We start from the raw sequence: 11,827 nt of genomic DNA, 5'->3' as shown, positions 1-11,827 counted from the left end.
GACAGCATTGAGCCCGGGAACGGCGCTGGGTGAACACAGATCCGACCTCTATCGCATCGGATCTCCCTCTGTTCACGCATGCCGCTTCCAGTGAGGCTGTTTTTTATGCCTGAGGCAGAGGTGCCCCGATTTCTTTTGTAACCCTGCATATGCATGAAAGTTTCTTTCACTGTGCAGGGCTGGACAGTCGCTATTTCCTGAGCAGTAGCAAGCACTGATCATGTCAGGGGAAGTGGCGTGTTCAGACGTCTCTCTCTTGACGACTTTGGTTATCTTGATTGATGGTATCTATCAAGTGATGATCACCCTTGGATGGCCTCGGAGGCGGCCGTTCATCACGCTGGCCACGTCTATTCTTGGGTAAACTAGGAGCTATTCTGCTGCCTTCAGGAATTTCGAAATTCCGGAGTGGTTATCTGTCCCTGGGCTGCTTGTGGTCAGAGACTCGTTGGATTTTATAATTTTATAACATACATTCTCTCCTTGAGCATGAATTACTTTATAACATATATTACACTGCACATGGTTTTAAAATAGTTTCCCACTGAGTGTTTGAAAATGTTTCAACAACTCTCCATCAGCCTTTTTCCTCCCAGCCCAGTTCAGCCCAGACCCCCAAGCCCGGCCAGGCTCCTCCTGGCCACAACCGGGCCGGGCCGTTCCCCCCGGAGCCCGCTGCAGAGACGGTGCCGGCCCGGCCACACGGACCCGCCTGCGCCGGGGGCCGAGCGCAGCCCGGGCAGCCCAGCACAGCCCTCGCAGCCGCTCCCGGTCCCCAAGGCACCTGCTCTCTTCTCACAGCCCGGCACTCCCCAGGAAGGCTCCAGGGAGGCACCCGGCAGCGCTGCCGCGGCACCGGGAATCACTGCGCTCTCTCAGCAGCGCCCTGCGGCCGCAGTGTCCAGCTCCGCTCCAGGGCAGCGCGGCCGCTCCTCCTGCGGCTTCTGCCGGCACCGCTGCGGCCTCGGGCAGCCGCTTCCAGCTCCCACAGCTCGCCTAGGGCCGCTCTTCCCATGCCGGAGCTGTGCCAGCGCTCCAAGCACCGAGAGGGGCTTGAAACCGCTTTGCTTAGGTTGAAAAACCTCAAGAGACCCTTCCGGCCCTCCTTACGGGCCCCCGAGGGACTCCAACCCTGAGGTATTCCCTCGGATCGGGACAAAATGCTGCCCCAGGGGAGGGACTTTGAACTCCCACCTACGGCTGCTCCCTGCCCTAAAGATCCCGGGAGCTGCCCCGGTGCCGCAGATGGGGGTTTGGGACAGGGAGGCTCCCCCGGGCCCCGGTGCTAATGTTTAGCCCGGAGTCTCTCGCTGTTCCCGACTCCCGCACAGTCCCCGGTGACCGGGTTCCCCCCGCCCGTCGCCGCAGGGCCCCGAGCTCATGGTCAGAAAAGGATCAGTGTCCATTCCCGACCCCTTGCCGAAGACCCTGGCCATTCCCCACCCTGGCACAACCTGCAGCTCCCACCGCAGCTGCCCCGAGGCGGGCACCGGGGGTTCCGCTGTGAGGCCCGGGTGCCTCCAACAGGGATGGAAAAGAGACCGGTTCATGAGGATTCCTCTGCAGACATCTCAGTGAAGGTCACCCTCGCCACCTCCTGAGCCATAAGGCCACAGACAAGTTTCAGATACAGATCTCTGTCCAGAGCTGCCAGGGGAGGGAGGGAGGGAAGCCATGGGATAATCACGGTCCTGAAGGCAGTGCCTGGACTTGGTGTTGATACTATTTTATAGACAGCTGTGACTGTCTCTGGACATTAATTCTCATGCTCAGTCTATTCTTTCAGATCTTCTTGAAGTGGGTTGGAGGCTTTGGGGGTCTTGAGTGGTCACTTCTCCTAACCCACTAGATCAATCTTTGGTGGACAGATCCTGCCCTTTCCTGTGCTGATGCTGTCTTTAGTTTGTTGTGTCTCCAGGGACTAGAAAAAGGATGTTAGTGCCAGAAAAGTGGTGCCCTAGCCTCACATGGCCCCTTCCACAGTCACATCAGGTTCTTGCTTCTTCACTAACAGTCCTTGGATGGCTCTCCGTGTTTGAGACATCTCCATCAGCCCCCTCTCTTCTGGGCTCCTCCCCATACCAATGATAAGCTGCTCCAAAGTGATCTTGGTGTCAGTTAATAAACAGATCTTTGAAAGTGTAACTAATTTAGAAAGTAAACCTTACCCCTTTGTCTTCACCAAAGATCTGTAAAAAAGGACAGGGCTGGTGTAAAGCAAAATAGGGCTTAATATTGAATCACTTTAGAAGTTCCTCTGCACCATCCCTGCACCCTGGACTGAAAAATATTTCTCACTAAAAATCTAGCACTGCATTAGTATCAGTGACATCCTGCCCCCAAAAGGATAACTACAGATACTAATACTGAAAAGTTAGTCCACTCCAATATTAAATTAAAGCTTACAGCGATTTAATAAAAGCATCCTGAACCTCTGACTCTAACAATAACCCCTAATCTAACTCTAACCTACTCAAACTGTAAGACCTAGACCTATGCCTAACCAAACCACAGCCTTAACCCTAACCACTAACCCCTAACCCCTAACTGTAACCTCTAACCCTAACTGTAACACAAACCCTTTCCTTTACTCTGCCCTCGGTTTCAGTGTTGGGGCCCTTGGCTGGGCTGGTGATGTCCAGGTCATGCTACACCTCTGTGCAACCCAGGTGTTGTCCAGTTGGAGTGCTGTATTGTAGCAGGTGTTATCCAGGTGGATCCACACCTGTGTGGAACTCAGGTGTTATCCAGGTGTAACACCATGTAGGAGTGTGTGAGCTAGGTGCTGTCCAGGTGTAGTGCATTTTGCATCAGATGTTATCCAGATGTATCTATGCCACACATCTTTGTGACTCAGGTGTATGTCTGTCACATCCATGTCCAACCCAGATGTTGTTGCCTCTCACTGACAATTTCCCTCCCCAGCTAATTCCATCACCTTCATGGGAACAAGTGGGGATGCATACACATTTCAGACATGACATCTGTGTTGCTGCCTACATGCATCTGTGTACACACAGCTGATACAGGTATTGCTCATTGGGTATTTATTGCTGTTTCCATCATAATGCAGCCTTCATGGGACCACGTCCTTCAGTGGGGGGTGAGGTGAGGGCAGTTAGGCAACCCCCCTACCCCGAATGTCCCAGGTGTCACCTGCTCATGACCCACAGACATACACCTGCTCCTCTGTGGTCCTGGGGGGGTTGGGGGATACTGAGAGGATCTTGTGGGGTGGCAATGGACTCCAGGGGGCCTCAGGGGTCTTTGACAGGGTGCCAGGAGTCTCAGGGGGTCCCTCAGTGGCCTTGAAGTGGTCAACACGGAAAGCCCAGCGCCCCGGAACCCCCAGGTTGCTGCGGTGGCTGAGGCTCTGCACTGCAGGTGTGCGTGATCCTGGCACATTGTAGTAGTGGACATCATCTCCACTGTTGAACCCAGCCTGCAGGAGGGAAGATGAGGGAAGAGGGGGGAACATGAAGGGAGGGGAACAGGGGGATGGGAGAAGGTGGGGGGTAAATTTTGCCCAAATTCCCGTTGAATTTTACCAAAAATGAGATTCATTTCACCCCAAATACACTTCATTCCACTTAAATACCTCTGATTTCAGACCAAATCTCCCTGATTTCACTACAAATTCGTTAATTCTACCCCAAATTCCCTTCAATCCTACTTAAAACCACCCTAATTTCACCCCAAATCCCTTTAATTCCACCCAAATCTCCTTCATTCCACCCCAAAATGCTTTACCCCCCTCAAGCCCAGAATCCCTCCTAGCTGAGTGTCCCCCATCCCTTGGACTGTCCTCATCTGCACAGGGATGTCCCCATGCCCAGTGTCTCCTCTGCCTTTCTGTGTCTCCACCTGTGCAGGGATGCCCCCCAGGCCAGTGTGGGGATCCCCCTGGTTAGCAATGCCGGTTGTCCACTGCAAGTCTCCGTAGTTGAGCAGGACAAAGCACGTGACACCATCTGAGGCCAGCACAGCCTGGAAGGTGTTCACCTGCAGAGGGACATTGTCACCATGTTACCATCACCCCCAGCTATGTCTCCATCCCTGTGTCCCCAAACCATTGGTGCCACCATGGTTAGGGACATCATGGTTGAAGGTCAAGATATTTGAGCCCCCCCACCTTGCCCCATATCCCACCTTGTCTGAGGCAGCCCCAAAATAGGCCACACGGTCCCAGGTGGCCACAAATGCCCAGGTTGGCTGTGGGGGCTGGTCTCCAGGTGGCACAGCAGGTGCCAGGTCCTGGGCCAGGCGTGCCAGCAGCTGGGGGTCCCGGCTCTGGCGGTAGAAGACATCTCCTCCCAGACGGGTGTCCACATCAGCCCAGTAAGGTGCCACAAAGGGGCGGTGGCCTGGCAGTGGGAAGGGCTGGGGGGTGAACTCCGGGACCATTGTCCCAAAGGACACCACACCATTGTTGTTCACCTGCAGGCAAAGGTCACCCATGGCACACACCTGGGTGGCACCAACCACAGTGACCCTGCATGGTGGTCCCAGGTACAGTGTCACCCCAGTCATGGGGATCTCAACTATGGTGGTCCCTGTCATGGTGGCCTCAACTGTGATGACCCCCAACCTCCAGTCAGTCAATGCAGAAGCTCCCAGTATGAGCCTGGGAGCCCCAGTGTCACCCCAGAATCTACCATTATAGGGCTGGAACCCCAAAACCACCTGAGGGTTCCATAGGTGTCCCCAATGTCTTCAGGGACCCCCATGAGTATCCCTGATGTCCCCAGGGGTCCCCACTCACCAATGTAGTCAAGGAAGAGGAAGAAGAGGTGACATCAACTCTGGTGGCTGCATCCAACTTGTCACCCTCCCCTTGGTGTCACCCTCCATCTGTGTTACCCACCAAATGCCACCGCCCCCATGTTCCCCTGGTCACATGACCCACATAGAGTGAGCGGTGGGCACGTCCAAAGAAGGAGAAGTTTTCCTCCAGGAAGATCTCAGGGCTTGTCCCATCGTCCTCATGGTGGGTGGCCTCATCCCCCACCTCTGGTCCGAAGGGGTACAGGACCGTATCTGGGGACACACACCTGTCACACACCTGGGACACACACCCAGTGGCACACAGGATGCCACCTGGGGAACACACCCAATGGCGCCTTGGACCTCCCAGTGTGGAGTTGGGACCTTCCAGTATGGGCCTGGGGTTCCCCATTTAGGTCAGGGACCCCCAGTGTCACCCCACAACCTCCCAGTGTGGGCATGGGGCCTGCTGGTAGGAGACTGGGATGTCCCAGTATGGAGCTGGGATATCCCAGTATGGGGCTGAGACCTCCTGGTGTGGGACTGGGACCTTCAGAGCCTACCAGTATGGGGCTGGCACCTCCCCAGTATAAGCCTGGGACCCCAAACTCACCCAGGGGCCCCACAGGGGTCCCCAATGTCTCCAGGGGTCCCCACTCCTCTGCGTGGCTGAGGAGGAGGAGGATGATGACAGGGGAGACCTTCATGTGTCCAGGCCTGGGGGAGTGTGAGGGGATCCCCTATCAACCATGTCCTCAGATCCCCTGTGACCTCTCCATCTTCCCCATGTCCCCAGAGTCTCCATATCCCCCCATGCCCCTCCATGTCTCCTCCAATGTCCTCAGTGTCCCCAGTGACCCCCCCTCCATGTCCCTTTGTCCATCCTATGCCCCTCATGCCCCCCCTCCATGTCCCCCCTCCATGTCCCCCCTCCATATCCCCGTGTCCCCTCATGTGCCCCATGTCTCACATGTCCTCACTGGCCTCCCGAATTCCCCTGTGTCCACCATGTCCCACATGTGCCCCCATGTCCCATATGGCCCCATATCCCCCATGCCCACCAGTGTCCCCACTCACTGCACTCCCATGGTCCCAGTCTGTCCCAGTGCTGTCACTGGAGCCACTTTATGCCCAGGGAGGGGACAGGCTGGGGGTGGGGGATGACATGGGACACCCCCAGGTGGCACCACCCAGGGCCCCAGGCAGTTCCGTCTCTGCCCAGACTGCAACTGGGGGGGACTGGAATGGACTGGGATGGACTGGGGAGGACACTGAGGTGGGGGCTGGGATGTGCTGGGGGACACTGGGAAGGCTGGAGGGGACACTGGCGGGGGGCATTGAGTGTGACAAGGATTCATTGGGAGGCACTGGGGGCTACAGGAACATACTGGAAGACACTGAGAATGTTGGAGGGGCACTGGGGAGGGAAACTGGGAGGGACTGAGATGCACTGGGAGGCACTGGGGGATGCTGGGACACACTGGGGGGGGAACTGCAAGGCTTAAGAGGGCACTGGGGGGACACTGAGTGACACTGGGATGCAGGAGGAGTGACCAGGAGGGACTGGGACAAACTGGAAGGGACAGTCAACCCAGGACAGGGGAGTAGGGGGCTTTTATACTGGGAGCGACTGGGGATACCGGGTGGCACATGGGGGGACTGCGGGGTGGGTATTGGCATGTACTGGGAGGAACTGGGGATACTGGTGAGGGGTCGCCTCCAGGTGTGCCGCAGCACACACCTCCCCTGTGGACTCGGATGTCCGGGAACCCCCTCCCCTCCCCCTCCCCGGCACCAAACATCCGGGTGCCCCGCCGCCCTTCCCTCCCCGTGGGACTCCGGCGTTGGGAAATATTGACCGACGGGGGGCGGGGGAAGGGGGGACACGGAACCGCCCGCGGCAGAACAGGGTGGGACCAGCCCCCCCCCTCCCCCCACTGCCCCCCAGCATATTCCCACACTCCTGTTTTCCCAGAATTCCCAAGATTTTATCCCGCATCACCCAAACGCAAACGGCGTTTTCTGTCAGGTTTTATTTTGAGGGCGAAAGCATAGATCTGGGACTTCTAAAATTCCGGGTTTTCCGGCTCTGAGGCTGTTTGAGGCTGACGTCAGTGATAGGGCGCAGCTACCCAGGTGAAATGTCAATTTTCCACATCACTGGATGGGAAGAAAGGCAAAATCCAGGGGGACTTTTTGGCAGTCTCCCCCAATTTAGGGGTATTTCCCCCCATTTCTGGACTTGTTATGCCCATTTTTGAACTCTTTCCCCCTGTTGTTGGTCTCTTTCCCCAGTTTGAGAGGCTCTTCCCCCTTTTTTAGTCACTTTTCCCCTGTTTTGGACTCTTTTCCCCCCACCTTGTCTTGTGCTTCTCTGCCAGTCCTCTTTCCCCCTTTGTGGGGGGCTCTTTCCCCCGTTTCTGGTGTCTCTCTTTTTTGTCTTTTTCCCTGTTTTTTGTGCTCTTGCTCACTTTTTAATATTCCTTTCCCCCATTTTGGGGTCCTTCACCCATTTTTGGTTTCTGTTCCCATCCCTTTGAGTTTTTATTCTAATTTGGGGGGTTCTTTTCCTCTATTGGCTCCTTTCCTCATTTACAGGTCTCTTTTCCCATCTTTTGGGGTTATTTCCTGCCCCCCCCCCCCGCTCTTGCTCCATTTTTTGGTCTCTTTTCCTGAATTTTGGGGTCCTTTCCCCAGTTTTGCCTCTTTCCCTTCTTTTTGGTCTCCTTTCCCATCTTTTTGGGGCTTTTTTCTCCCTTTTGGGGAACTCCTTTCCCCCTTTTTGTTCTCTTTTCCATCTTTTGAGCCTTCTTTCCCTTTTTTAGGGGAGATTCTTTCCCTCTTTTTTAGGCTATTTTCTCCCCTTTTTTGGCACTGTTCCCCTAGTGCCACCCCAAGACACCCAAATCCCCCCAGTCCCGGTTCCCCAGCGTCCCTCTGGTGTCACCTACCTGGGTGATTGTGGATGTGACAGCCTGGTCACATCCAGATAGAGAGAAAACTAGATAAGTTTTCCCAGAACTGGTCTGTGGAGCTGTAGGGAGCTGGAGACAAACAATGATAGCCAAATATTAAAACAGCCTGCAGGTGGGTTTTTTCTGTTTTTCTCATAAGATTGTTTACAAATGGATGTCTTGTTAATTATCCAATTAGGTGAAATGTATTGATTAAGTGACCAATCAGGTGCCCACGTCACCCCTGCGGCGCCCAGTTCCACCAGAAATCCCGGGGTTCGGCTGATCCGGAGGGTTGTGTGCATCTCCGTGATGGTCAACAGTCCCGGGAACTCCGTGGGCAGGGGCTGGGGACCCTGTTGAGCTGGAGAACACCGAATTAAGGGAAAAAAGGGGATTTGGGGTGATACAGGGGTGAAGGGTAGTTGGAGGAATCTGGGTGGAAAAGAGGGAGTTTGTGGAAAAATTATGGGATGCATCAAGGCATGGTGGGGGTAGGATGAGGGACAATCCATGGTGGTGCTTCTCTGACATGAAATTGGGAGAATAAAAAGCTATTTTGGTCAAAATTATGGGGTGGGTCAATCTATGGATCTTTCTTAGCAAAGCACACAGGCTTCACTGGCAGGAAACTGGGAGCAGAATAGAACAATCTGGGGCAAAATTAAGGTAAGAACATCCTGTGGTGCTGGTGGGATGGGACAACCCATGTGGACTCTTACCTGGTCTGAAATTAGGGAAAAAATATTGGGTTTTTTTAAATTAAAATGAAGGTCAGAAGGACATTTAGGGTGACAACATGCAGTGGTGACAACATCTTTGGGTGCCAGCCAGGATGGTGACAACTTACCCAGACCTTCCTGTTCTTCCGCATGGTGATGAGGCCGTGGGGGGTGAAGAGGTGAAGTGCCACCACTGCCAGCTGGTCCCCAGCATCCCTGATCTCCCTCAGCAACTGGAACCACACAGGGTCCCAGGGGTCACACGCTGGCCACCACATAGATGCCGGTGGCTAGGGTGGCCCTGATGATGCTGTCAAAGGTGATGAAGCGAGTGGCAGGGACAGGGTGCAGTGCCCCAGGTGTGCGATGCAGGTGTGGGTGCTGTCATGGAGGCTGCAGGTGTGGCTGAAGGGACAAGTGAAGGGGTGGCAGTGGAAGCCCCCAGGCCCCCAGCAGGTGGAGGACTGGGAGCAGTCAGAGGTCAGGATGGTCTCAGTGATCTGTTTTCCATGGATAAAATGTGGAAAGTGAGGAAAAGTGGCCTAAAATGACCAAAAAATGGGGATGAGGTCTCATGGGAGGGAGGGAGGGAGGGAGGGAGGGAGGGATGGGGCCCATGGCTCCCATATCCCCTATGTGTCTTCATATCCTCAATGGGTGCCCATGGGGATCACTAACATGTCCCCAGCATGTGGCCATATCCCCACACACCCCCATGTCCCCCATGGGGGAACTGGGACCTGCCGGGTGACACTGGGAACACTGGTGAAGACAGAGGGAGACACTGGGAAGGACACTAATTCCCCCACTAAGAAGCATTGGGAGGCACTGTGGGGGGAACAGAGACAAATTTGGAGGGATTGGGAATGCTGTGGGGGAAATTTGGGGAGGACTCGAATACCTTGGGAGGGACTGTGGACAATACAGGGAATACTGGGGGAGACTGGAGGGGAGGACAGACCCGGAGCTCTCTCACCCCTGGGCTAAAGCAGGATCCACTGGGGGATGTGTTTGGGGAAAGTGGGACGCACGGGGAGAAATGGTGATGTGGGGGATGCTGTACTGTACTGGGAGGGACTGGGGACACTATGGGAGGCTCACTGAAGGCACAGGAACAGACTGTCCCTGTGTGCCGAAAGATGAGTCGACGAGGCAAACAGCCAGTCTGGATGAGCAACAAGGTTTTGAAGGAACTTAGAAATAAAAAAAAGATGTATCATCTTTTAAAGGAGGGACTGATTTCCCAGGAAGTATTTAAGGGAGCTGCTGGGGCATGTAGAAAAAAAATCAGGGAGGCCAAAGCTCAGTTTGAACTTAACTTGGCAACTTCTGTTAAAAATAATAAAAAAAGTTTTTACAAATATATTAATGGTAAAAGGAAGGGTACAACTGACCTCTGTTCCTTATTGGATGAGGCAGGCAGCCTAGTAACTAAAGATGAGGAAAAGGCAGAAATGCTTAATCCCTTCTTCGCCTCAGTCTTTAGTGGTAAGACAGCTTGTCCTCAAGACAAGTGTCCTCAGGGGTTGGTAGGTGGTACCAGGGAGCAAAATGGTCCTCTTGTTATCCAAGAAGAGGCAGTCAGAGAACTGCTGGGACACTTGGATATATATAAATCAATGGTACCAGATGGGATCCATCCTAGGGTGATGAGGGAGCTGGCAGATGAGCTTGCAAAGCTGCGCTCCATCATTTATCAAGACTTGTGGTTTGCTGATGAGGTTCTAGATGATTGGAAACTGGCCAATGTGACACCTATTTACAAAAAAAGGTAGGAAGGATTGATCCTTGTAATTACAGGCCAGTTAGCCTGACCTCAGTACCAGGTGAGATAATGGAGCAGTTCATACTGAGTACTATCACACAGCACTTACAGGATGGCCAGGTGTCACGTTTTGAGGCTGGTGCAATGCCAGTGCCCCCCTGAAAATACATTCTCCCTGGTGTCTGCTGTGAGATGTGACCAGGAATAGAGCAAAGCGGGCTCCAACTTAGGAATAAAGAAGAGAAAACTTTATTAACCTACAACTATATGTAAAAAGAAACACACAGAAAGAATGAAAACCTTCCAAAAACATTCCTCCTACCCCCACCAAATTTCCAATACATCCATACCTCAGATCACCAACTCTCAGTCCATCACCACCCTTTAGATAATCAATTCTCAGTTCATCAAGGAGTGAAGAGTCCCTCTTGTGCCATAGGCTTCCCCTGGAAACACAGTGGAGACCTCTTGTGTTTCCTGTCACACGTGGCACCGCCCGGAGATCATTTGCCATCGTGACCTCTTCCATGTACAGTGCTCTCAGAGCTGCTTCTAGGGTTTTTCCTTTTAAGGGTGCTTTGTCCAGTTCGAAAAAAAGTGCACAGTCTCTCACTTTCGGGACACCAGTCCCCTCCAAATTTCACCCCCTGTGGCCGAGGGGTCTCAAGAACAGAGATCTTCTCCTCCACTGAAGATCGAGGGCACCACTACCCTCCTCACCCGTTGCCTCTGTTCACACACTCCTTCACATAACAACACTGAGCTCTCTTGGCTCCGAGCCATTGCCTCCCCCTAGATGCAGTCTCTGTGTCACAGGAAAAATGGTTCTGTCCATGGCTATACAAGAAAAGTCCAGCCAAAGACCACTCCAGCATCTCCTCCCACCTAAGATTCTTCTCCACTTGTCTCATGGCCCATTTCCTCTTTTCTCATCTCTATCCCTCTTCTCATTCAGCTCCAGGAGGATTTCCATCATCCAAGAAAAGGGTTAAAAATCTCAGGCTCTGCCTGTCCAGAGCACCCCCCCCCCCCCCCCCCCCCCCCGCTTGCCCCCCCCCCCCCCCCCCCCCCCCCGCTTCTCCTTCTCAGCCGGCCTGCTATCAAATTTCAAGGTGGTACAAACACAGAGACCGACTCTCCCCCTCTCTCTCCCTCTCCTGGGGGGGGGGGGGGGGTGGGGGTGGCTGCCCGATGACTCTCCAGTGTTCCTCCTTCCATCCTCAAGGGCCTCTTCACCTCCCTTCTCTGTCCAAGGCCCCCTGGCCTACCTCACCCGGCCGCATGGCTTCCCCTCCCCCGCCCAGCCACAGCAGCTGGGCAAGGGAGGTATGAACCTTTCCCTGACCGGAACCAAGAGAAGGTTTTCCTGGGAGTTCTCTGCTTTTAAGCCCCTGTGTTCTCAGAGGCGTATCCATGTCCTCCCTGGCCACACCAGGTGTCAATATTCAAATCTGAGCACCTATTGGTTTGACCACAGCATCCCAAAAAACCCACTTCTTCTCAAACCATGACACCAGGGTATCAGACCCAGTCAGCATGGGTTTACAAAGGGTAGGTCATGTCTGATCAACCTGGTGTCCTTCTGTGACCAGGTGACCCGCCTGGTGGATGCAGAAAGGCTG

General features: G+C 54.1%; 1 protein-coding gene across 1 annotated transcript; it reads right to left on the bottom strand.

Moving 5' to 3' along the window:
• Nucleotides 1-3,160: 3,160 nt before the first annotated feature.
• LOC136569846 (sushi, nidogen and EGF-like domain-containing protein 1) lies at nucleotides 3,161-11,488 on the bottom strand. The gene is made up of 8 exons (XM_066570209.1): nucleotides 11,474-11,488; nucleotides 8,569-8,673; nucleotides 7,956-8,074; nucleotides 5,378-5,481; nucleotides 4,907-5,097; nucleotides 4,150-4,437; nucleotides 3,865-4,002; nucleotides 3,161-3,442 (listed from the first exon to the last, which is right to left on the bottom strand). Exons 1-8 carry the CDS (start codon nucleotides 11,486-11,488, stop codon nucleotides 3,161-3,163), a joined length of 1,242 nt encoding a protein of 413 aa, XP_066426306.1.
• Between the last annotated feature and the right edge of the window lie 339 nt (nucleotides 11,489-11,827).

This window comes from Molothrus aeneus, unplaced genomic scaffold (genome assembly GCF_037042795.1).
Source record: "Molothrus aeneus isolate 106 unplaced genomic scaffold, BPBGC_Maene_1.0 scaffold_285, whole genome shotgun sequence".
Lineage (NCBI taxonomy): Eukaryota > Metazoa > Chordata > Aves > Passeriformes > Icteridae > Molothrus > Molothrus aeneus.
This window is presented reverse-complemented; position numbering and strand designations above follow the sequence as displayed.

What these genes read in the sequence shown, in the direction of transcription:
- LOC136569846 (XM_066570209.1), bottom strand. An exon ending in CTGGGCGCCGCAGGGGTGAC is followed by an intron (nt 5,482 to 7,955) that starts GTGGGCACCTGA and finishes ACACTCCCCCAG; the next exon opens with GCCTGGACACATGAAGGTCT. An exon ending in GTGCCCACCGCTCACTCTAT is followed by an intron (nt 4,438 to 4,906) that starts GTGGGTCATGTG and finishes CTTTGCCTGCAG; the next exon opens with GTGAACAACAATGGTGTGGT.